General features: G+C 43.3%; 1 protein-coding gene across 1 annotated transcript; it reads right to left on the reverse strand.

Annotated features, from left to right (window-relative positions):
• Nucleotides 1–332: 332 nt before the first annotated feature.
• On the reverse strand, nucleotides 333–20195 carry RASSF8 (Ras association (RalGDS/AF-6) domain family (N-terminal) member 8). The gene is made up of 4 exons (XM_009081532.1): nucleotides 20093–20195; nucleotides 6725–7614; nucleotides 3097–3241; nucleotides 333–1342 (listed from the first exon to the last, which is right to left on the reverse strand). Exons 1-4 carry the CDS (start codon nucleotides 20193–20195, stop codon nucleotides 1221–1223), a joined length of 1260 nt encoding a protein of 419 aa, XP_009079780.1. The 3' UTR covers nucleotides 333–1220.
• Between the last annotated feature and the right edge of the window lie 2828 nt (nucleotides 20196–23023).

Here is a 23023-nt window from a genome sequence, read left to right on the forward strand (position 1 = left end):
AAAACGACCACCAAATGTGTGAATTTCCTGTTTGCAAGTTTTACATTCTCTAAGTGACTGGGCAGCAGTATGTCTTTCAAAGGGGCTAAATGTCCCCTCCAGGGACCTGAATCAAATCCTGGTCCCACTCACATCAGTAAAAGCTGTACTATTGACTTCATGGGACTCTGCCAGGTTTCTTCCCTCCACAAAACTTGAGCGAACTCTGGAAGGTTGGAAGAGGACAGTTTTTTGTTCTGTCTCTTTCTCCTCCTCCAACAGCAAGATTTACCTTAAAACAAGAACACTGTAATGGCTAGTGGAAAAAAATGAAGTACAAAAATCACACACCGTGAAAGCCTCCTACACTCTTTTGGTAAGATATATGAAGACAACTTCTTACATTGTTCTTTTCTCAAAAGGCAATATACAATGTGGCAAAATATTTCAAATATACATTCTATATAATAAAATATCATCTAACTAGTGCATCCTCAATCATATGCTGGAAATATTTTTACCAAGCCAAGGTTTAAAATCCATAAATCTTTTGAACACTAGGTGCTTCATTCAAGGCAGATTCAACAGCAAGTAAATCCCAAGCTCACTTTTCAAGCCTTAAAAGGTAGCAATGGATGGAACATGACATGTTATGACCCACAACAGAAACGAACAAACCTAGTGGTGAGAAACCACTGTGATGGTTCAGCACTCCACAGAACTCTGCACTGCAGGCTGCTGTACTTGACCAAATGGGGGATATGTTTGTACACACAAAGTCACCTTGTCAGACTGACACACAGCCAAACGTGATTATTCACAAGTTAAAAATAAAAATATAAAAGGTCAACATTCACAGGTCCATTGATTCAAGGGAATAAATTAAGCCTCTGATAAGTTGCATACACTGTTTCCTTCACCCTCAAGTCTCATTTAAGCCTATACAAGGAACAATACTTTCCCAAACACTTCTGAAGTGGCAAAAACAATGAAGGTTTTTGCACTTTAGCTGTGTTGACAGTAAGGTCATCCTTGCCAATTATGAAGTGAGACAATTCGTGTCTCTTTAGCATCAGTGCACAGGGTATGGCTCCAAGTGGTGTGTTGGAGGAAGAAGAAACAACACGGTGGCTTAACAAAAAACAAAACAAACTTCTTCCATTCATCATTGGCAGAATAAAATAAAAGTGTATCTTGTCCAGGGTACCTTGCTAGGTCCTCTCCAGAAGAGGTATGTACTGTCATACATAAATGCCCTCTGGGTTAAAACCAGACGACAGGGGATTCTGTAGGATCCGAAGGTTGCTGGGGAGCTGCCTTGATGAGCCAGGGCGCTTCAGGGACCCAGACTGAAATGTTGGCTCTGCAAAAGAAGAAAGGCAGCAAGAAAGTCATCCTTGGGGGCGACATCTACAGAACATGTTGAGTTTTCTTTGATGAACAACCCAAAATGAGCCGGCAGTGTACACCTGCAGCCCAGAATCCTGGGCTGCATCAAAAGGAGTTTGGCCAGCAGGTCAAGGGAAGTGATTCTTTCCCTCTACTCTGCTCTTGTGAGACCCCACATGGAGTACCATGTACAGTTCTGGTGTCCCTAACATAAGAAGGACATGGAACTGCTGGAGCAAGTCCAGAGGAGGCCGTGAAGCTGATAAGAGAACTGGAGCACCTTCTCTACAAGGACAGGCTGAGAAGGCTGGGGCTGTTCAGCCCCGAGAAGAGAGGGTTGTGTGGAGACCTCACAGCAACCTTCCAATATCTGAAGGGCCTACAGGGAAGCTGGAGAGCGACTCTTGGTTAGGAACTGAAGTGACAGGACAAGGAGTAATGGGGATAAATTGAAAGAGGGAAATTTAGATTAGATATTAGGAAGAACTTTTTTCCTGTGAGGGTGGTGAGACACTGGCACAGGTTGTCCAGGGAGGCTGTGGCTGCCCCAACCCTGGCAGTGGTCAAAGCCAGGGTGCTCTGGTGGGAGGTGTCCCTGACTAGGGCAGGGGGAGGTGAAACTAGACAATCTCTAAAGTCCATTCCAACCCCTTAACATACTTTGAAACTATGAACACCTCTCCTCCTCCTGCTTAGTGCAGTGTGTGCTTAGTGTGACACAGAAAAACTCATACCACACGTAACAAACAATTGAAATGCCTATCTAGGAAGTGATGAGATCTGAGGTGCACACTTCCTACTCCAAAACAGAAAGATTTACCTAGGCAAAATAATTGCTCCCCCACAAGGAACGTAAACACAGATACATTACAATACATTTATACTTCAATGTGCAGAAAGAGCTTGTATCTATATGGAACTCATAGCTTCATCTTGCTGCCCACTTAAAAGAGACAGTTCATGCAAGTGCTGCATTTTAAGGCCTGGCTGTCTTTGCTTCCTTCCCCATCCCCAGTGCCTTTTGGTTAGAAAGTTTTCCAAGAGGAAGAACAGAACCAGCTAAGGAGAATGCTGAGATGAATGCCCTCCTTGCAAGCAGAATACTGGGTAAAGCACACCACAGCAAAGGGGTTCCTGCTTGTGCCATAGCTCTGACATGCATTTGAAATGCTCCCACATTTCTGTCCAGGGAATTCTGAACTCAGACATAGGCACATGCAGGTTGCACTGATCTCACCAGGGGCACATGCTGTAACAGCCATCTGTGCAGGACTTCTGGATGGCTGGCAGCCCAGCTGGATTAGCTCCTACTCCTGTGTGGCTGCTGTCTGGGATTTCTTGAGATCCAGACACATTCCTTTTTCTGCTTTGACAACACACCCCAGCAGAAGAGGAAGAGCCCAGATGAACAGCAGTGTCGGACGTGCCAGCTGACACGCCTGCAGCCACGGTGGCCACTCTTGAAAGTTACTGGCTTAATGGGTTGCTGATGGGACAAACACATGCCTAGGCACAGTGGGAGAGAAGCTATCCACGTGCTGCTCCTTATTTATAGCTTGCTAAACTCTTGGAATGAAAAAAAGTATTTGACAATGTGCTTTCTTACTACTTTGCTAAGATGTTTGCTAACAGGGCATTCCCTTCGCATTCAAGTGCTGGCATTAAGCAGCAGGTAACAGCACTGCCAGCCCCTTCTCCCTCCCACCCAAATCATTCCAAGTGCTGCACCTCTCTCGAGCTCCACGCGTGGGGCCTCCACCTCAACGGGGTCTGCTGGCAGCACCGTCACCTTCGTTCCTGTTTGCTGGATGAACTGTTGCAGGTTGACCTGTCGCAGCTCCTTTGTCAGTTGCTCCAGTTCTTGTTCCCTGTCCTGCCAGGTGAGAGAAAACATCTGCTGAGCAGCAGTGAGCATAGAAAGCAGCATTTCAAGACTCTCTTTACAGCTGGATAACTAAAGCTACTCCTTTTGATGAGAAAGCCTCCAATATTTAAGTACAAATGCACATTGGATAGTGGAAAGGTATTTCAATATCCTAATTTAAAGAGTGAGTCAACACTCACTATTAGTAGGGTTTACTACTTCTTTTTAAATATACTGCTTTTCATACTGCTTCTGGGGTGACTTGATGTTTCTCATATCACCTGAGAAAATATCTGGCACATCAGCGAATAGAGGTAACAGTGTACACTCTGAAAAACTACATCAACAGTTGGACTTGATCTTAAAGGTCTCTTCCAACCTTGATGATTCTATGAATCTATGAACTGAGCAGTCTGGCACCAAATCTTAGCTCTGCCCAAAGTGTCCAGAATGGCTTTGACAGCTCATTTAGGTCCTCTGATCCTGAAAGACTAATAATTCCTTTCTCTTCTTGTTGTTTCTTTTTCCTATTTAATTTTTATGGACAGAACCTTCTCAGATTGCAAGTGTTTTGCGCAATGGGGCCAAATCCTGTCTGGTTTACCACATATTCCCATGCACAGGGGATAACCATTCAAGATCTTCCTCAAGGCTCAGTAATTCTGGCATGATATGCTAAACCTACAGCTCTGATAGATTATGACAGTTTTAGACTACAATTATTCCCCTCCCTCCTCCCCTCACAAGTTGAGATTCATTAGGAGACAACTGCATGTGGTACTATTCCACAGCCAGGATGGACTTCCAACTATCTGGCCACACAGAATGGGCTACCCTGATGCCAGGCAGCACATCTGAGGGCATTTCTCTTCAGCAAGTACTGCTATACCTTCATTTTGGCAAGAGATGGAGGTTGGGTCACCTTCTTTTCCCTAATTATCTTGTGTAAGCAGAACTGTACATAAACTCACACAAAGGTTGGGGAGAACAGTTTTGTGGATCTGTTTTAGGAACAGTCCTCAACAGCACATCCCATATTCAATTTCAGCATGCAGCAAGGTCACAGTTGAGGCTGAATTCAGCAATAAGAAAATTAACACAACTGCTCTGATGTCCAAATTAGGACCTTTTAAATGCCAATTGCTTTGTCACTGATGTGTGATGGTTTTATCTGTTTAGTCAATGCATATCATGTAATTGGTCTCAACTTCCCAGACTTGTGTTTGCATTCACTGGCTAGGAGCTTTTGGAGAAAATGAATGGAGAAGTGGAAGCCAGGCCACCTCCAAATTTTTAAGACTATACTACAGAAAAATTCTTCAATTTATTTTATGCCCATTAGACTCTACAACTGGGCACTTGGGACACAGGAAGTTCTCAACTGTCTTTACTTACTACAGTGTTAACTCTGCAACTCTGTGTTTTATGAGACTGGAACAGAGCTGCCACTGAAGGAAATTGTAGGGGTTTTAAAAAAAATTACTGAAGCATGCAGGTTAGCAGAACTAACATCATAAATAACTTGTTCTTGAATTTCACAACTTTCACAGTAAGTAAGGCAAAAATGTCATGTATGGTTTAAGGTCTTAAATTTAGTATCTCATTGTGAAACGTTAGGAAGATCTTTTACCTGGAAAAGGATGAGATTTGTGTTTTGGTTGTTTTGGGGGGGGGCTGGGGGGGTTTATGGGGGGTTTTTTTGGACTTAAAATCTTTACAAACAGGGAGAGCAGAGTGTTGCCTCTGATCCTTAACTGAACATAGCCTCGTGATTGGAGTTACATTACTGAGGTGGCTACAGGAAAGGCATAAAAGAAGTAGGCAAAATTAGTAGAAATTTCTCACTAAAACAATTCCTCCTTCCTGTTCTCAACATATTAGATCTAGTGAATCAAAATTTTCTTTCCTTCCTTACACAAAGCTCTATAAAAACACCCATGCTCAACTCTTCTAGTTTCAAACCAGCGGTTCTGTGAATATTAATATTTAACTTTCAGCATGCCATAAAATATTTCTCTATTTCCTCTCCCCAAAGCTCCACAATACAGTGCTCAGTTTATTTCCTCCTGAATTTCCATATTTGTACACCTTTAGGTTTAGAACAAGCTTGGAAGACCTGGATTATAACGGGAACTTTCCCAAAAAAGTGAAACCCTAGCCTATAAAAAAGGACCAAGCCAGAAGTACTTTGACCTTCATCACAGCCTCAGTCACTGTCAGGAAACTTAGGATAGATAAACATGGCCAAAATTGCTTACAGTTTTCATCCATTTTACTTGGGATGAAAAGATTACTTTTTTACCCCTCATCACTTAATAAAAACAGCTCATACTGACATGGTTCTAGGTGCTCAGGAGTAAGGATGCAAAATCCCATTGCATACTCACAGTAGAACCACCTTAGTGCAACTACAGCACTGTGGAAAATACTAACTGTGAATCCTGGGAATCAGCAAGAATCACAGCTGCAACTGATGTGTGGTGCCTCAGTCCTATCTTAAGTGGCACCTGAAAATCCCAGGAGCCCCAATCTTTCCTTCACCTCATCCAGCTAGCAGCTGGACTTCCATTTATTCTTTCATGCTCTCTAAGTTCCAGCTGGTATCATTAACTTCAGCAAGGGAGCAGGGACTGGATTCTCTTTTGACACATGTGCCACAAATGGCCTGAGGTGCAGAGAACATCAAGTCAGCCAGGAAAAGGGGAAGGGCTGTTCTTTAAAACAAAAGCCCTGTAAGGTAACAACTACTATAGGTGCTGCTTTTGGACTGCTCTTTTTAATTAACCTCTTTGGATGGCACACAAAGCTAGCAAGAATCACAAGTTTAGCCTCAGAAAAGGCTATGATGGTGCAAATTTTCCAGAAATTTAACAAAAGCACTGAGCTGCTAAGATCCAGGACTTATGTCCTCAGGATATCTAGCCTCACATCAACAGGGGTTTGAAGACTAATGCTTTTAAAGGTGTTTGGCCAAGAGCACTATGGTCCCGTTTCTCACCCTGCAGTACAACAATCCCCTACCAGCCCTACATGTGCTGGAAATATCACTTGTCTGTGTTTCTCAGAGGTCACCAGGCAGCCAGGGAATGGTAGCAACCTAAACCTGTAACTGGTGGTAAAGAAACTGAGCCAGCACATAAATAAGGAAAGGTGTTGTGGCCCTTGGCACTAACCCTGCAGGCCACCCTGGCTCTCTGCGTGGCCACTCAAACATCTGCTCATTTATCTTGACACAAAGGACTAAATACTATTTTTCTCCTCAGATGGTTTGAATGAGCAAATTACACACAGGTGAAATGAAAACTGTCTGCCTTTCAAAAAACCCATTTGAAATGCAATTTGAAAATAAAGCAACAGTTTCTTCCTTTTGCTCCAATTCACTGAGGAAACTTTCTCCTGTTTTCTTTCATGGGCTCCAAATCTGTGTAAAAGAAATTTGTCACGGTCACATCTTTGACTTTTCCTTAGCTATGGATAAAAAGACAGTCTTACCTGTAACCGCTTGGTGGCTTGGCCCAAAGACCTTTCTACAGCTTTAATGCCATTTTCCAGTCTCAGGCTCTGCTGGCCCTGAATATCAATTTCACCCTTCACCTTCTCAATCTTTTCCTTGACCTCTTCTTCATTCACTTGGGACTCCTGAACTTCCCGCTGCAGTTTCTCTGCTTCAAGGCCACTCTCCATGTTGTGGATCTGAGACATGTAGTCCTTCAGCTTGCCCTCGCACTCCAGGATCCTCTGCCTCATCTCCTGCAGCTGCTCCTTCAGCTGCTTTTCATTCTCCTGTTCGATCTGCAGCTCGTTTTCCCAGAATTCTTCCTCCTCAATCTCCACTTCGTTCCGTTTGATCTTCTGCTCCAGCTTGAGGATTTCTTCTTCCAGGCTCGCGTTGTACTTCTGCTCCCAGAAGCGAATCTCGGCTTCGTTGGACTCCAGCTGCTTCTCGATGCACTGAAGCTTCTCCGTCTGCAGGTGGATCAGTTTCTTCAACTCATCCGCTGTTGTTTTACAGTTGTTAAGCACCTTTTGCTTGAACTCGGATTCCTTGCTCTTCCCAAAAATGTCCATTAACCCCTTGGCGCCTCCGGTGAAGGTGAGGGATTTCCTTTTGGGCTCCCTCCTCTTCATGGACTTATCCCCAGACGGCCTGAGCTTGGCCAGGGGCGGCAAGCTCTGCCGGTACAGCGTCCTCTCGGGGATGCGCGCCACGCTGTCGGACGTGGGGCGCTCGCTCAGGGAGGGCCCCGTGCGCCGCAGGATGAGCTGCACGTCGCTCGCGTACTGCCCCCACTTGTTGAGGGACACGATGGGGTTCTCGTGAGGCGCCAGCTGCCGCTCCGTGTCCCTCCACTTCTCGATCAGCGTGTACCGCCCGGTGCGCCCTGCGAGAGGAGACAGCGTCAGCACGGGACGGTGGGACCTCTCGCTCGGCCCGCGGGGCGCAGAGCCCCCGAATGTGCCCACCCGTGTCACTGCTCTGCTGTCTGCACAGCACTGAGCCCACTGCTCCGGCCCAGGGAAACCTCTCAGTGCAGGGAGAGAACTGTAGTACTGAGGAAAGATTCGCACACAAGTGAAACTGCATGACACATACAGATTCTTGATGAATCTTTCGTGATGGTAATATTATACGGTAGATGTGGTGTTCCCATGCTGGGGAACATATAGTAATCATAGAATCACAGAACAGTTTGCGTTGGAAGGAAGCTTAAAGGTAACCTAGTTCCAACCCCTGAGATGGGCAGGGACACCTTCCACCAGCCCAGGTTGCTCAGAGCTCCATCCAACCTGGCCCTGCACACTGCCAGGGATGGAACAGCCACAGCTTCTCTGGGCAACCTGTGCCAGTGCCTCACCACCCTCATCGCCAAGTGTTCAAGCCCAGCTTGGATGTGGCTCTGAGCAATCTGGTCTAGTGGAAACCCCATGGCAGGGGTTGGAATGAGATGATCCTAAAGGTCCCTTCCAATCCAAACCATTCTGTGATTCTGTGATCCACAGCTTCTCTGGGCAACTTGTTCCAGTGCCTCACCACCCTCACAGCAAAGATTAAAGTGACCCAGCAATGTTGGTAACCACAACATAAATATACCCAATGCACATCTCTATAGGAAGAAAACAAGGTAAGGCGTTACACATCTTTCACACAGCCACATAGAAATATCAAAATCTGGAGGCAGTGTATTCGCTATTAACCTGTTTCATCACTCAGAGGCAGCTGTAAATGACAGACAAAACCTCAGTTCCCCACCCAGTGGTCCCCAGTTCACTCAGGCCCTGAGGACAGCCAGCCTGGGCCAGAGCAGTGTGACAGCAGCTCACACAGCCTGTGGCAGCACTGCTGACGTGACCAACCTTCACTGAGCAGAGCACAGGCACGAGAGCAGCAGAGCCTGCCTGAACTGCAGACAAGCAACTGGGCTCCCTGCACAGGCTCCTCATCTCTAACAGCAGCTCCCACATCCTCCCCCGGGGTACTCAGCCTTCAGGAAGCAGCTCCAGTCCTTAAATAACTGCTCTGAGTTCTTCTGAGCTCTGTTGACAGCTCATCATACACAGAGTGCAGTGTGCTGTGCTTTTTGGGCAGGGCAAAGCACAACTTATGTTTATGGCTTCACTTGTGCTGCTACCAAACATTCTTAAATTCAGCTCAGCAGTCTTCTTCCTCTGACACCCCTCATGGGGTGCTTTGGATGCTATGAAAACACAGCATTTGAGGTTTCTCACTACCAGTATTTTTTGCAAGCACACTCACTACTCTGAGATACAGCATTCTCCAAACAAAGAAGAGAGTTACCCTTTACCCTGAAAGGGACTTCACTTAAAAGCCACAACATTGTTTACATGAAGATGTGAAAGATCAACTGCTTTTAAAGCATGTGATGCTAATGAGTTTCTGAACAGCTCCTGGATTGCCATTAACCTTAAAAACATCATTAGCTACTTTAATGCATTACATACATCCATTTCCATGATAGATGATAATTCAAATGATTTATTTCAGCACATAAATATGTCATATATGCAACTATGGAGTGGAGGAGTCGGAATAAATGCAGTTATCAGTGGTAATCCATTTGATGCATTTGCTTTCCTGCCCAACCACCACACTTTTCCCAAGAAGACAAAAACCACAGAATCACAGAATGTTAAGGGGTTGGAATGAACCTTAGAGATCATCTAGTCCTAACCTCCTGCCCTGGGCAGGGACACCTCCCACCTGACCAGGCTGCTCAAGGCCTCATCCAATCTGGCTGTGAACACTGTCAGGGTTATGTAGATCCTAATCGCAGGCTGGAGATCTGCCCCCAGCCTCCAATCACAACACTCATGTGGACTTCCCCACCTCAAATTTGTAGGAGATAAGCTCCACTGTGGTAACTAACAGCCCCCTAAAATCTGACATTGCCTTATAAAGAGCTTCTTGAGATTCAACTCCTGTGTTGGAAATGGAAATTCACAATTAGCTCACAGTACAGAGAACAACAACAAAAATCAGCTGCAGAGGCACCGCCTAGAGACCAGCCTTTGGCTCGTGGCTCATACTTGAGGTACTTGGCTGGCCAAGTCACAGACCAAAATGTCCATGTTCACTTCCAAGTTAGGAGTGAGAGCTGAAAGATTTGACTGATAGAAGTCAGCAAAACAAGGCAGGCAGCATGAGAACAGCAATCCTGAATGCCTCACAAATAAATGACTTGAGGTAGGCAAAAGGTAGGAAAAATAGAAGAGGGAGAAAAAAAGAAAATCCAAAATCTATCAGCATACCAACATGCTAGGCCAACACCCTCAGAAACAGATTTAAGGTTTATTGTAATAAAGTACTTCAAAACCAAGTTTACTACACTAAGATATAAAGTGAGAGATTTTTGCCAACTCAAAATATTGTTCATAGATGCATGAAGATTTATAGTGTTATTACATTGGTGTTATTACAGAAAAAAGAAACCTAGTACTATTTGCCATAGCACACTAACAAGAAAATCCTAGAGAAGAAAAATCAAGCAAAAACCTACCCCAGAACCAGGACAAAAGTTGCACTTCACTGCTCTGTTTTGTTAATCTCAGAGGCTTTCAGCTTGCAATCATGGGTGTGCTACTAATGTTCCTGTTGAGTCAGAAACACTGGAGTTCAAAGGAGTCTGGAAATTGCAACCAGAAGTAGGTACCACTAGGGGAGCAAGCAGTATGTGATTTCTATCCACTCTGCTATTAACTGCGCTACTTACAAGAAATGCAACAAGAGAGGGAAAAAAAAGGGGGAGGAGAATAAAGCCCTAACAACCTCAACCAAAAGTGAATTAAAGAAAGCACTTGCCAAGAACTATTTCCATCTTAGCTCAGGGTTCCAAAGCAACACACAGCCCTAAATAATGAACTCAGTACTCAAGATCCACATGAAAGAAAGTGTTTTGTAGAAGCAATACACAGTTCAACTGCCAGACCTGGAGTTCAGGATTGGCCTAAAACACAGCTGTCCCTGGCCAAGATCATTACCTGGCACAGTGCTCAGCCTATGTATCACACAGGCTAATAATACCTGGACACCCACAACTAGGATGTTTGCTTGCATTAGAGGGGATTAATTCACAAATGACAGGATGAGTGAGTTAATTCAGAACTAATGACAGAGTATTTCAGACCACAGGCGTCCCTGTAACTAACTGCTGTGTTCCATGTGCTGCCACTGACATGGAAAAAGCAACTTGCTTGGGTTGTTGACAAAAAAACAGTTGAATGCCTGCATGCTGCTTCTTGCCTTGATTTTGGACACAAAAAGCACCTGGCAGAACTCAGTCCAGCCTCATTCATGCAAACCTTATCACTAAAAAAATGAAGCCACAGCTGTATTCAGGCGATGCACCTTGTATCAGCAATGCATGGCACTCCTTAAGCTCTTTCTCCCAGCTGCACACTGTGTGCACACTGAATCTCAGGCAGAATTATTCAGTATTTCCAAGCAAAGTTCTGTGAGCAGTTCAGCAGTCAATTCAAGGAGCAGCCAAAGCTCAGCTTCAGTTACTGCACTGATGTTCACGTGGGTGTGTCTTGTCAGCGGATCCCTCACAACTTCTGAAATCAAACTTTTCTATAAGAATATGTACAACTAGAACATAGTAGACCTTTTTTTTCTTTTTAATACTTCTATCAAAGCCTTGTATTAATGAGACTGGTAGAAAACAATCCAGACAGCACCAAACAAGCACCAGCAGAGCTGTGTTCTATGGTTTCCACTTCAGAAAACAGCAATTCTGGGGCTGGAGAAAGCACAAAGCCTCTACTCCCTATTCCATGCCCAGCTGCTTTGTGGGCAGCAGGTGAGGGAAGGGATTCTGCCCCTCTGCTCTTCCCTGTGAGGGTGGTGAGGCACTGGCACAGGTTGCCCAGAGAAGCTGTGGGTGCCCCGACCTTGGAAGTGTTCAAGGCCAGGTTGGATGGAGCTTGGAGCAGCCTGGGCTAGTGGAAGGTGTCCCTGCCCATGGCAGGAGTTGGAACTAGATGATGTTTAAGGTCCCTTCCAACCCAAACCCGTCAGTGATTCTATGATTACTATATGGTCCCCAGAACGAGGACTCTGCATGTACCATATAATACCACCAACTCAAAGCAGTCATCAAGAATTTGTATCTGTTTTGCAAGACTACAAATGACAAGGTATAACAAAAGCAGTTATATATTTACATCTATAAAACACACTGTTTCTGCACAAAGGGCCAGTGTCAAGGGTAACCTGTTAACACTTACAGCTCCCTAAGCACACAAACTTATCACAGGTTCTGTTAACACAGAAACATCTTCAAAACAGTCTTTTATTTTAACATTGAGAAAGAAATCCAAAAGGGAAATACACAGACTCCAGAACGTTGATGTTCTGACAGCTTGCAACTAGCTGTCATGAGAGGTCTGAACCAAGCTCTGATGACACCAGTTACGGCTTGATCACTGAGAGACTAAAGAGCCACTGCAGCCCATGTCCTGCATGTGGCTCTGCTGCAGAGCCAAACAGCAAGCTCTGGACCCAAGTGCCCATGCCATGTGCCCAGCCACTGCAGTCTTAGCTTGGGATTGATCTAATTTTGTAATTTAGACACAGATTCCATCACAATGAACAGTTATTAAACTAATGAAATATAGGAACAAGGTAATTGAACATTTTTTTTAGACTCTCAAGAGGCAGAGCTTTAAATTACACTCCAGGAGGGTAGAGTAAGACCCATATAACTATTATTCACTTTAAGCTTCTCTATATGCTTTAATATTTGCAGCTGACACAGTAGACATGAGCTACTACCACTGCTGCCAAAAGTGGAAATGAAACTCCAAAGGAAAGCAGCAGTAGCAGTGTATCTCATGCAACACTTCTGGCAGGACTGTAACCTGAGAGGCCATCAATTTTGTTTTCCAGGACAGAATTGATTCATCACTTTACTCCCTCCTCCAGAAGTCCATCATCCTCTACATGTAAAGCATTTCAGGGACAGGCACTACATTTTTTTTGTATACAGGTACCAAAATACACCATGTAAAAATGTGCCTTATCTTTCCCATCAGGCTACAAATGCCAAGCACCAAGCAAGATTCATCTTTCCATAAAGTGTCTCCCATGCTTCAGAGCTGGGACTTACAGCAGTGAGTCAGTGCAAACAGGTGAGTTGTCACTCTGGAATCACCTAATTTCTGGGAAATGTGGCTGGATGAGCAGTCTTAAACATGGGGGTAGGTTTCCTTCCCTCAGGAAGGGGCTAGGATGGGCAAGAGCAGCCCTTTGTCACTAGAGGTCATGGGATCACAGAATCACAGAACAATTTAGGCTGGAAAAGACCTCCAAGATTAAGTCTAACCTTTGACTAAACACCACCAGGGCAACTAGACCAGAGCACCAAGTGCTATGTCTAGTAATTTCTTTCAGGGATGGTGACTCCACCACCTCCCTGGGAAGCCCATTTCAATGCTTAATCACCCTTTCAGTGAAGAAATTCTTCCTGAGGTCCAACCCAAATCTTCCCTGGCACAGCTTGAGGCCATTTCATCTAGTCCTGTCACTGTCTGCCTGGCAGAAGAGTCCAACCCCCATCTGTTTACAACCTCCTTTCAGGTAGTTGTAGAGAGTGGTAAGGTCACCCCTGAATCTCCTTTTCTCCAGGCTGAACATGCCTAGCTCCCTTAGCCACTCCCCATAGGACTTAATCTCTAGACTCTTCAATCTGGTCTTGCTCCCAGTTTCTCCTCTTTCCCCAAAACTACCAGGATGCATTCACTGCCAGGGAAGTTGCCTGGAGGTGTATTCCTAGCTCTCATTTTTTTCCCAGGGGTCCCATCACCTTCACCTCTGCTGCTATGCAGCAGCTGTGCTAAAGGCCTTCCCTGCAAGGTGGCACTCTGGACAGTCTCAAAAGAAAAAAGAAAAGAAAATCTGCATGTAAAAGAGAAGTTTTAAGACAGCCAAGCTAAAAGGGAAGTTGTACTAGTCTCACTCTTGAACTGAACCTGAATAGCACCCCAAACTTACCACAGTGCATAATAAGATTATGCACACTGTCACATGTCTGCACACCAGCTCAAGCCAAAGCAAGACTGTCAGAGCTCTGGGGGACACTGTCAAATGCACCCTCTCCCCAGCCTGGATGCAGCTTTGTGACCCACTTGCTTTCCCAGAGACAGCCCTCCAGCCCTAGGCTGACTGATCCTTGTCTTCCTTAGCAAGGCAGCGTAAATAAAAAATAATCCTATGGGGGTAAAAACTTCTAGGAACTTTTAACAGCTGAACATGTGGGTGAAAATTCTCTGCCTTACCAAAGAGACAACAGCATGAATTTCTGAATCTCTAAGAGCACTGTTAGAAAAGTAATTGCTGGCAATTTTAATCAGCTCAGGATGATTTGAACTCAGTATCTTTGAAATATGAAGCTGACATTTCATTCCTTATGTGATACTTAAGTTAACATCCATCGCAATTAAAAAAACCCACAACACTCTGGTTACCTGAGAACTCATTAAATACCTCAAGATTAAGAGCAAAAAACCCTTCAAAGCAGAGTTTAGAGCTTGCATTACTCAGATTTCTTAACTCATGCCTTATTTTGCACACACTTGTATGAATACTACAGAAAAAGAATCAGAGGAGGAGTCCAGTCCCTGGAAGAAACACCCAAAGAGATATACAGGCTGCTCATTTCTCTAGGCACAGCTGTGCTCCCAGTGTCATTCTCAGGACTGAACCCTTAGTTTATTACTATTACCCTTACACTAAAAAAAAAGGATATACAAGCGTTTATCACAACCTGACAAAACGAAGCACTTGGAGTCACTTCATACTTCCAACTGCCTTCTGCCTAAGCACCCTGAGGTCCTGCCCTTATTTTAGACCTAAACAGGTAAAACAATGTAGAGTGTCAGCTCGACCGAGGTCAGACAGCAAGACATGGCAAAGCAGACCGAGCAGCCCAGGCCTGTGCTGCAGACACCACCAGAAGTACCACATCACTAAAGGTGGCAATAAATCACCTCACACAGCCCTGTGCCCCTCTGGGAGGTTACTGTCACCACATTTCTGAACCAGAGTTTGTATAATCACACCATGGGATCACTTGCAGCTTTCTTGCACTTATTATCCATCTTAATGTCACTATTTGAAGTGGCAGAGAATGAAATTTTGGGGTCCAAAGTAACACGTTTTAAGTGGTTCTTAGCAGTAAACTACATGATTAATCCAGTGTTAAAAACCTTAGGTTGTACACAACAAGAATTGTTCCCTATTTCTAATTCTCTTCAGATGTGCTGCTGTGATTTAGTTCAACCTCAGATTCTTTTCTCTCTCTCTCCAAGTGTCTGACAGTCAGTTCTGGCACTTGCTTTAGCAGAAGTCATTGGGAGGAAGAGATGAACATAAGAAGAGACACCAATAAATCACAGAATCACAGAATGGTTTGGGTTGGAAGGGACCTCAAAGACCATCTCGTTCCAGCCCCTCTGCCATGGGCAGGGACATCTTCCACCAGACCAGGCTCCTCAGGGCTCCATCCAGCCTGGCCTTGAACACTGCCAGGGATGGAGCAGCCACAGCTTCTCTGGGCAACCTGTGCCAGTGCCTCACCACCCTCACAGGGAAGAATTTCTTCCAAATATCCAATACAAACCTACTCTGTCAACTTGAAGCCATTCTCCTTGTTCTGTCACTACACGGCCTTGAAAAAGAATTGGAGTGATCCTTCCAGATACAACTCTGGCTGAGCCTTACAACACTGTAACTCATGTTTGAGACAGCATGGACAAACCTGTGCTTTATTTTCATAATACACCCCATTTATCTTTGAGGAAAAATAATTGCAACTAAAAAAATCCCACCCCGACAGCTGCATTTGTTTAATTTTAAAAAGAGACAGCTGTACTTCTTGTTCAGTGAAGTGTGGCTCATATTCTCCATCTACAAAACGCAAAATCCACAGCACTATTTAAAGCAAATCTGCCATTTTAATTCTTTGCCACAGAAAATTATGGAGAGGGCAGAAAACAAAACGGCACTTTGGTAAGAAATTCAAGCTTCACATCTCTAGACTGAAGTATTCTCTTTCTAGCAAACAAACCCGTGATTCTGAGTACAGAAGATAAGTTCTAGTCTCCAGGGGTAAAGAAATCGCAACAAATGCAGTAAAAATCCTCACGGGGGCTGGAACTGAGATAAGAACTCTTCAGAAGGAGCAGGATGAGTCTGTTCATGACCGCACTATTCATTGCCACATTCCCTTGGAATATTTATTTTTCATATTTAAATGGAAAACAACCAGTAAAAGCCAATTAAAAAAATCTATAATTAAACCATATTTGCCTAATCCATCAGCTAACATGATTAGCTCACCTTTTTTTAAGATTCCAACTGCTTTTCCCCTCAGTATTACAATGATCTTTTGAGAGGAGTCACACACTCGACTAAGTTCATAATCCTGTTTTGCAAAACAGATCCCTGGGCTGGACTCACCAACAATCTCATCACACGCAGTCGAAAAGTATCAATAACTTCACATTTTTTCCAGTCACTGAATTAAGCAGACGAATCAAAATGACCAAGCAGTGTATACATATAGCCATTTTGGCATGATTTTCACAGCATGGCTAATGGAAGCAAAAAAAACCCCACAAGAGCATTTGTTGTTAACTGTACATTTTAAAATAGACAGTGATGAATCTTGGAAAATCTCATCTCTCCTGGCAAAAATATTTTAAAAACAAGACTCATTGTTTTCCATTTAAACTGTGTGCTGAGGTACATTTCTGTTTTGGTGATGGTTTATTTGCTCATGACAAAACAATCATTTCTCTCATTTGTATTAAAAATTCAAATCTTTGTAAATTGCAAGCAGCTTGAGTTGAAAAGAAATAAAGCAGCCCTGGATAAAACTCATAAAAGGTAGGATCAAGTGTTCTTCAAGATCCCACTGGGAAGTGATTTCACTCTCTGGAAACTTGTAACTGAACAGTTTTATGTCTGTGTTGGACAGAATTCCAGGGACCCACCCTCCAGCTAAGGCATTTCTAACTCACTCCAAGTTAGAGACACAATCAATTTCAGTATCCCAAATTAGATCCAATTGATATTCTCTTTTGCATTGATTAAATGATACACATCTATTTTTTTAAATAAGCTTTGCAGAGATCAGCAAAGGAGGCAATTCTTCCTTCTCTTTTGTTTTAAAGAATAAGGGTTTTTTGAAATTTAATTCAGACCCTTTAAATTTCAACTCAAATGGAAATTTAAAAAAAAAAACAACAAACCAAAAACCCCTAAAACCTCTAACTTGGGGTAGAATCATTTCCTATTCTGCAATGATCAAGAGACAAGCAGCAGGGGAAGGAGATCATAATGCAAGAAGAGGTAACACAGATGTTATCCATCAGGAGTAGAGCCCTGAAGAGAGAGAGACTTTCACTGAAAGAGCACCAATTTGTAAGGAATACATCAAGGCGCATTACCAGGCAAGCTAAGTGACAGAATGCCATGGCGAAAGGATTAGAGACTTTGGGTTATGGGACAGAACCTCCTACAAAGGGGCATAACCCAGCATGGCTTACCTTTTTCTTTTAAAGCTAAAATAGCCCTAGAACATTAAAAAAAAGAGAATACTTTTCCTGAAGTTATGACTGAATTTCCATGACACAAGGGAAAGTTGCAAAGTGCATAGATGGAAACCTTTTTGTTGCTCTTATCGCAGCAAGAGATCAGGAGACACAGCCCAGTATTTGATCAAGTGGCAGCAAAAGGCATTTCTTGAAACTAAAGAAATTCCATTTAAGGAACACACTCTCATTGGAACAGGTGGTCCAGAGAGATGGGGGAGTCTCCACACTTGGCCACATTCAAAACCCAACTGCCCATGGTCCTAAGTAACCTGCTGACCCTGCTTTGAGCAGCAGAGTTGGAATGGATGATGCTCAAAGGGGCCTTCTAACCACACTCCATTCTACAATAAATTTGGTTTTCTTATTTTTGAAGCATGTGCTAAATCTTTTATTTTCATATCTCCTAGAGGCAGTTTCTTTTGTCTGTGAGAAGCTTAACTATGGTTGTCTTAATCCAGGTATTTTTGGCTTGTGCTTTCTTCAGTGGATATGGTTACAAAATAAGTTAATTTACAGATATTCCAGACACTGCACTTCAAGAAAATATCCTTATTGCAGTTCATGTTTCAGGCTCAGTGAAGAGGACTGTGTTGTGTGTGGTAGAATTTTTAAAGTCCAGTACCTAGTAATAAACTGTAAGATACAACAAAAGAAAAGGAGCATCTCAAAAACTCTGCAGACAGACCAACAGACAGACAAAATAACCCTGAGTCCAGCCAAGCTATGTGACTGCTGAAGGAGCCAGACTGCAAAGTGGAAAATACAGTCAGAGCCAACAGAGGAGGAAGCCAACTCAGACTGGCTACTTTCCACCACCAAATGTCAGGTGAGAGCTAGAGGGATACATTTTATAGATTCCCATTCAAATTCGAGTGACAATTATTCCTGGTAAGCTGGTACCTACAGCCAAATCAAAGGAGCAGACATATGGTTGCTCTCCTAATGAATGGCCTGACAGGAGGGTTGGGAAAGCCCTATCTGCCAAAGACACACAAGTGTAATTTATATGGTGTTTCACACTGTCCTAGCTGCCCCCAGTGAAATTATTCCTTGTGTTTTCTACAGAGGATATTTGCCGCAAGAAGGAATTTCCACGGGATTATCTTAATTTGGCTCTGGTTGCAACTGAAATTTCTCTCTGCATGGAACCAGTCACATGCCCCAGATGAACTGGTGACGTGTTACAGAAAAGGAAGTCTGCAGAGCTGGCAAAACCTGTGTGTGTTTCCAAGGCTGATGGAGTCTTTTCAGAGTTCAGGCTAATAACTGAGGATACAGAGAAAAAAAAACAAAGAGAAATTACACAGAAGAACATTAAATTACTGCCTAGAACAGCCTGACATTTTTTGCTTCGGGGGAGGAGGCAAAGGAAACAGGATGAAAGAGTTATTGAAAGCAAAATAAAGAACAAAAGTATCACAACCACTTTATTTATTATTTCTAAATATGTATCACTTAATCATTACTAGGAAATGATCATGCTAGCATAATTGTGTCTCAAAAACCTACAGACAGAAAATGAGATATGGAAGCAATTCATAAACCAATTAGCATTAAACAAAATGCTGCAACTAGCACAACCAGCAAAAGCACATGAAACAGTTACCCATCAAATACAAGATTTGAGAGACTTACTAACTTCCCACAGTTTTTAAATGAAGCTTTAAAAGGCCCTTGATTTTTATAGATATACATTTGCTAGCATTGTGTTCAATCCCCTTAAACTATAAAACAAGATGTCAGTCTTCTACTCCATCAGATGAAAGTAGATGGCAATGATGTTCAGAGTACACATTTAAATAAACAAACATCATCACAATTTCAGATACACTGACTTTATCCCTACAGGTAGAATACCTCACTGACATTCATGGGCCTAAATTGGTTTTTATTAGAAGATTGCTATTTTACAAACAAGTCAGACTGCTAACACAGCCTTGTAAAATTGTTGGCATGCTGAAAAAGGCAAAAGCTAGTCTTTAAAATATTATTTTAATTTTAGGTAAAACATACATTTTGATGCCTAAATTTAAATAGTATATAAAGCCAATTATAGCATTTTAGCAAAGAATAAGAATCAGCATAGGAAACACTGAAGGGATGAAGCTGAGACTTACTCAGGAGGCCCTTAATCACTGAGAAAGATCCAACAAGACTGAAGGAAAGTTCTTTCTTGTCGTGGAGCTTGAAAGATTTTATTTTTTTCTTCTAAACTGTTCATCAAATCACTAACACTGTACAGACTTCCAGGTTACCCTTTCATTAGTCCTGAGTTATGTTGTGTACAGGAGTAAGAGAAGAACCTGAAGGATCTATTTCATTGATCCTCACTATTCCCAATATAGCTAAAGATACAATGTCTATAATTTCACTGAACATCATTAGGATGTGAAAGTCAACCAATTACACTACACTGCTTTTATACTCTTCGGTACTCAAAACATTGACAGCTTAGCACCTTCTTTACAATGACAAACAGCAGCATGTTATTAGATTATTCAGAGAATAAACATGTCCCAAATGAAAGTTTATAGATTTTATAGTGTTTCTTTTCTTCTTTTTAATCTTTCTTTCTTTTAATCTCTCTCTGGCAGATGAAAAATTCAAGGCTGCAAGTTTACACTGCAAGGTTATCCCACTGAGCATATTTCTGCTTTACTGACACTCAGTGCAGCCTCACACCTCCCCTCAGTTCAGCTTCACAAAAAAAGCTTCACCCCATTTCCCAGTGACAGAGCTACTTACCAATAGCCTGAGCAAGGGCTACAACAACTTCCTGACATGTTGTTACTTCGGTGACCCCACACACGATTCTCTGGACTCCATCCACCCATACTTTGAGCTCCATGGTTCACCAGATCAGCCAAGAGCCATGAATGCAAATCAGTCAAGTCATCCTTGCAGCTACGCCAGAGGTAACATCGCAGACTTCTTGCAGCAGCTAGAAGACAGAAAATCCTGGTGTTTATGGCAAGGCATTACTGATTTTAAAACTTAACAATTTCACCTTGACACCAGTTGGGTAGCAGAGGCAACACAGCCTCCTTTCTTTAAAACCAATAGGAACCACATATTCACACATCTTGAGGGAAGAGTGGCTGAATAGCAGCCCAGTAGAAAAGGACCTGGACGTGCTGGTTCACAGCAGCAGGACATGAGCCAGTGTGTGCCCAAGTGGCCAAGAAGGCCAATGGTATCCTGGCCTGGATCAGGAATAGTGTGGCCAGCAGCAGCAGGGCAGCAATTCTCCCTCTGTACTAGGCACTGGTGAGGCCACACCTCAAGTGCTGTGCCCAGTTCTGGGCCCCTCACTGCAAGAAGGACATTGAGAGGCTGGAGTGTGTCCAGAGAAGGGCAATGGAGCTGGGGAAGGGTCTGGAGCACAGTTCTGATGAGAAGCATCTGAAGGAACTGGAGGTGAGAAAATGAGTCTTGGGGAGACCTTGTCACTCTCTACAACTACCTGAAAGGAGGCTGTAGCCAGGTGGGATTTGACCTCTTTTCCCAAACCTGAGCCACTCTAGCTCCTACTTTAAAAAAGAAAAGACTAAAGAGAGGCATCATGTAATTATGAAATATTTGCTGACGCTTCCAATTTTGAGACCAACATTCACCAAAGTGGCATATGAGCCAAACAAAGTGTCTTTGAAACACTCAGGGGAAATATTCCCATTCATTTCTTACAGGACAAATAGTTTTAATAGACTTATGTAGTGACAAAGATCCAATAAAAGCTGTGGTACGGGTGTCTGTCAGACCAACACACAGGGCTGAATTGAAGTAGCATGTGATTAAAAGGACTACACAGGGAGGTGGTGGAGTCACCATCCCTGGAGGTGCTCAAAACAACTGGGCATGGCACCTAGTGCTCTGGTCTAGTTGACAAGGTGGTGTTTGGTCAAAGGTTGGACTTGATCTTGGAGGTCTTTTCCAAACTTGATGACAAGGGGTAATGGGTAGAAATTGCAATTTATATTAGATATCAGGAAAAGGTTTTGTACTGTGAGGATGGTGAGGCACTGGCACAAATTGCCCAGGGAGGTTGTGGATGCCCCAACCCTGACAGGTTGGATGGAGCTCTAAGCAACCTGGTCTGGTGGGAGGTGTCCCTGCCCAGGGCGGGGGGTTGGGGTTAGATGATCTCCAAGGTCCATTCCAACCCCTTAACATTCTATGATGCCATGCCCCAGAAGCGCTCATGGGACTCTTTTGGGGACCTGTCACTAAAACAAAACCAGGCACATCAGAAATGCAAGATCTATGTGCTGAAATCATCATGTCTCATAATAGCTTCTAAGCAAAGCTCATCTATAACAAGGAAAAATAGAACTAGGATGGGTTTGGTTTCTAGAGCTGTGCAGTAAAAGTTCACAGAGAGGTCTGAAAACCAGAAAACCCTTTTGGCTACTTGCCTATCTCTGATTCCCAATTATAACCCTGTAACACCTTCTTATTAGCATGTGGTTTTCCTTCGTATGTATTCAGTTCTTTATTTGCTGTTAGTTAACTTGCACACCAGTAACAGCTTCTTTGCCTTTCCACTGAGGGCCACTCTGACAGCCCCAAATATATTTTTCAAGTTGAAGGATGTCCCCAGAATTCACACTGTGCTTTTACATCAGAAAGGAAACTAATCCTTATCTCCAATTCTGTACAAATTTCCTTCTGAAGCCAATGGAAAGGGATGGGAGAAAAAGCTCCTATAAGTGCACAACCAGTTCACCTTATGCAGAACTTCTCATTTTAGCAGCTTTGGAGAACAGGAATGCAAAACTAATTTAGTGAAAGGCACACAAACCAAAGCACACCTCTGACCACAGCTACCCCCCAGTTTTTCAGTCATCAGCTCCATACTGACACGTAGTTCCCACTGGAACCAAGCACTGGAAATCTGGCATCCCCCAGCTACTTCCTCCCCAAAATGTGCTTTTTGTTCTCCACTACTTTGCCTGAAGCCTCCTCAATTACTTTGTTTACATGCATTAAACATTTTCCCTAAATTCCCCTTTTATCCTAATTGGCTGGTGGTATCTTAGTCTTTCAGATATTTGTTCAGTTTTTAAGTGTCAAGAACATCCAGCACATTTATACACACACACAAATATATAGATGCCAGTATTTGGCTACCTCGCCACACCAAGTTTACAAAACACAGAAGAGACAGGCTGAAGCTTCACTGCAGACAGGCAGCACTGACTAAGTGCAAAGGGCTTTTCTTGATTTAAGAGGCAAAGATATTCCAAGCAGATGTTTGCAAAACAGCTTGACATACATGTTAAGTCACAAGAAACCCTAAGGGATAAAATTAAGATGCTGATTTTACCTTGTTTCTAATCTGTAGAAGGTTCACACCACCTGAAAACATCGTGCACCTCAAATCAGGGCTAACTGCAGAATTTTGACCAACCAGTTTAGTAACTTTCTGTAGTCCCAACAAGTGACCAGCATGCTATTTAGTACACTTGAAAGCCAGCAGGCTTTCATTCCTAATTAGCTACAACCAAACATCATTTGGAGTCTGGCATTTACCCTTTATTTTTCATTCTCTGTGCACTCTGACTAAGCTGTATTCCTTGTTTTTCCTCCTTATGGCTCCAGGTAGGGCCCTGGACAGACAGGCAGCTCCAAAGCGAAACAGTATTCCAGCCTCATTTTAGGACATGCTTTGGGCAAGTG

Source organism: Acanthisitta chloris, unplaced genomic scaffold (genome assembly GCF_000695815.1).
Source record: "Acanthisitta chloris isolate BGI_N310 unplaced genomic scaffold, ASM69581v1 scaffold7809, whole genome shotgun sequence".
Classification (NCBI taxonomy): domain Eukaryota; kingdom Metazoa; phylum Chordata; class Aves; order Passeriformes; family Acanthisittidae; genus Acanthisitta; species Acanthisitta chloris.

Coding starts and splice junctions, on each gene's coding strand:
- RASSF8 (XM_009081532.1), bottom strand. CDS start 20,195: ATGGAGCTCAAAGTATGGGTGGATGGAGTCCAGAGAATCGTGTGTGGG. Junction 7,615..20,092: donor AGCCCTTGCTCAGGCTATTG/GTAAGTAGCTCT, acceptor CTCCTCTCGCAG/GGCGCACCGGGCGGTACACG. Junction 1,343..3,096: donor ACGCGTGGAGCTCGAGAGAG/GTGCAGCACTTG, acceptor CTTCTTTTGCAG/AGCCAACATTTCAGTCTGGG.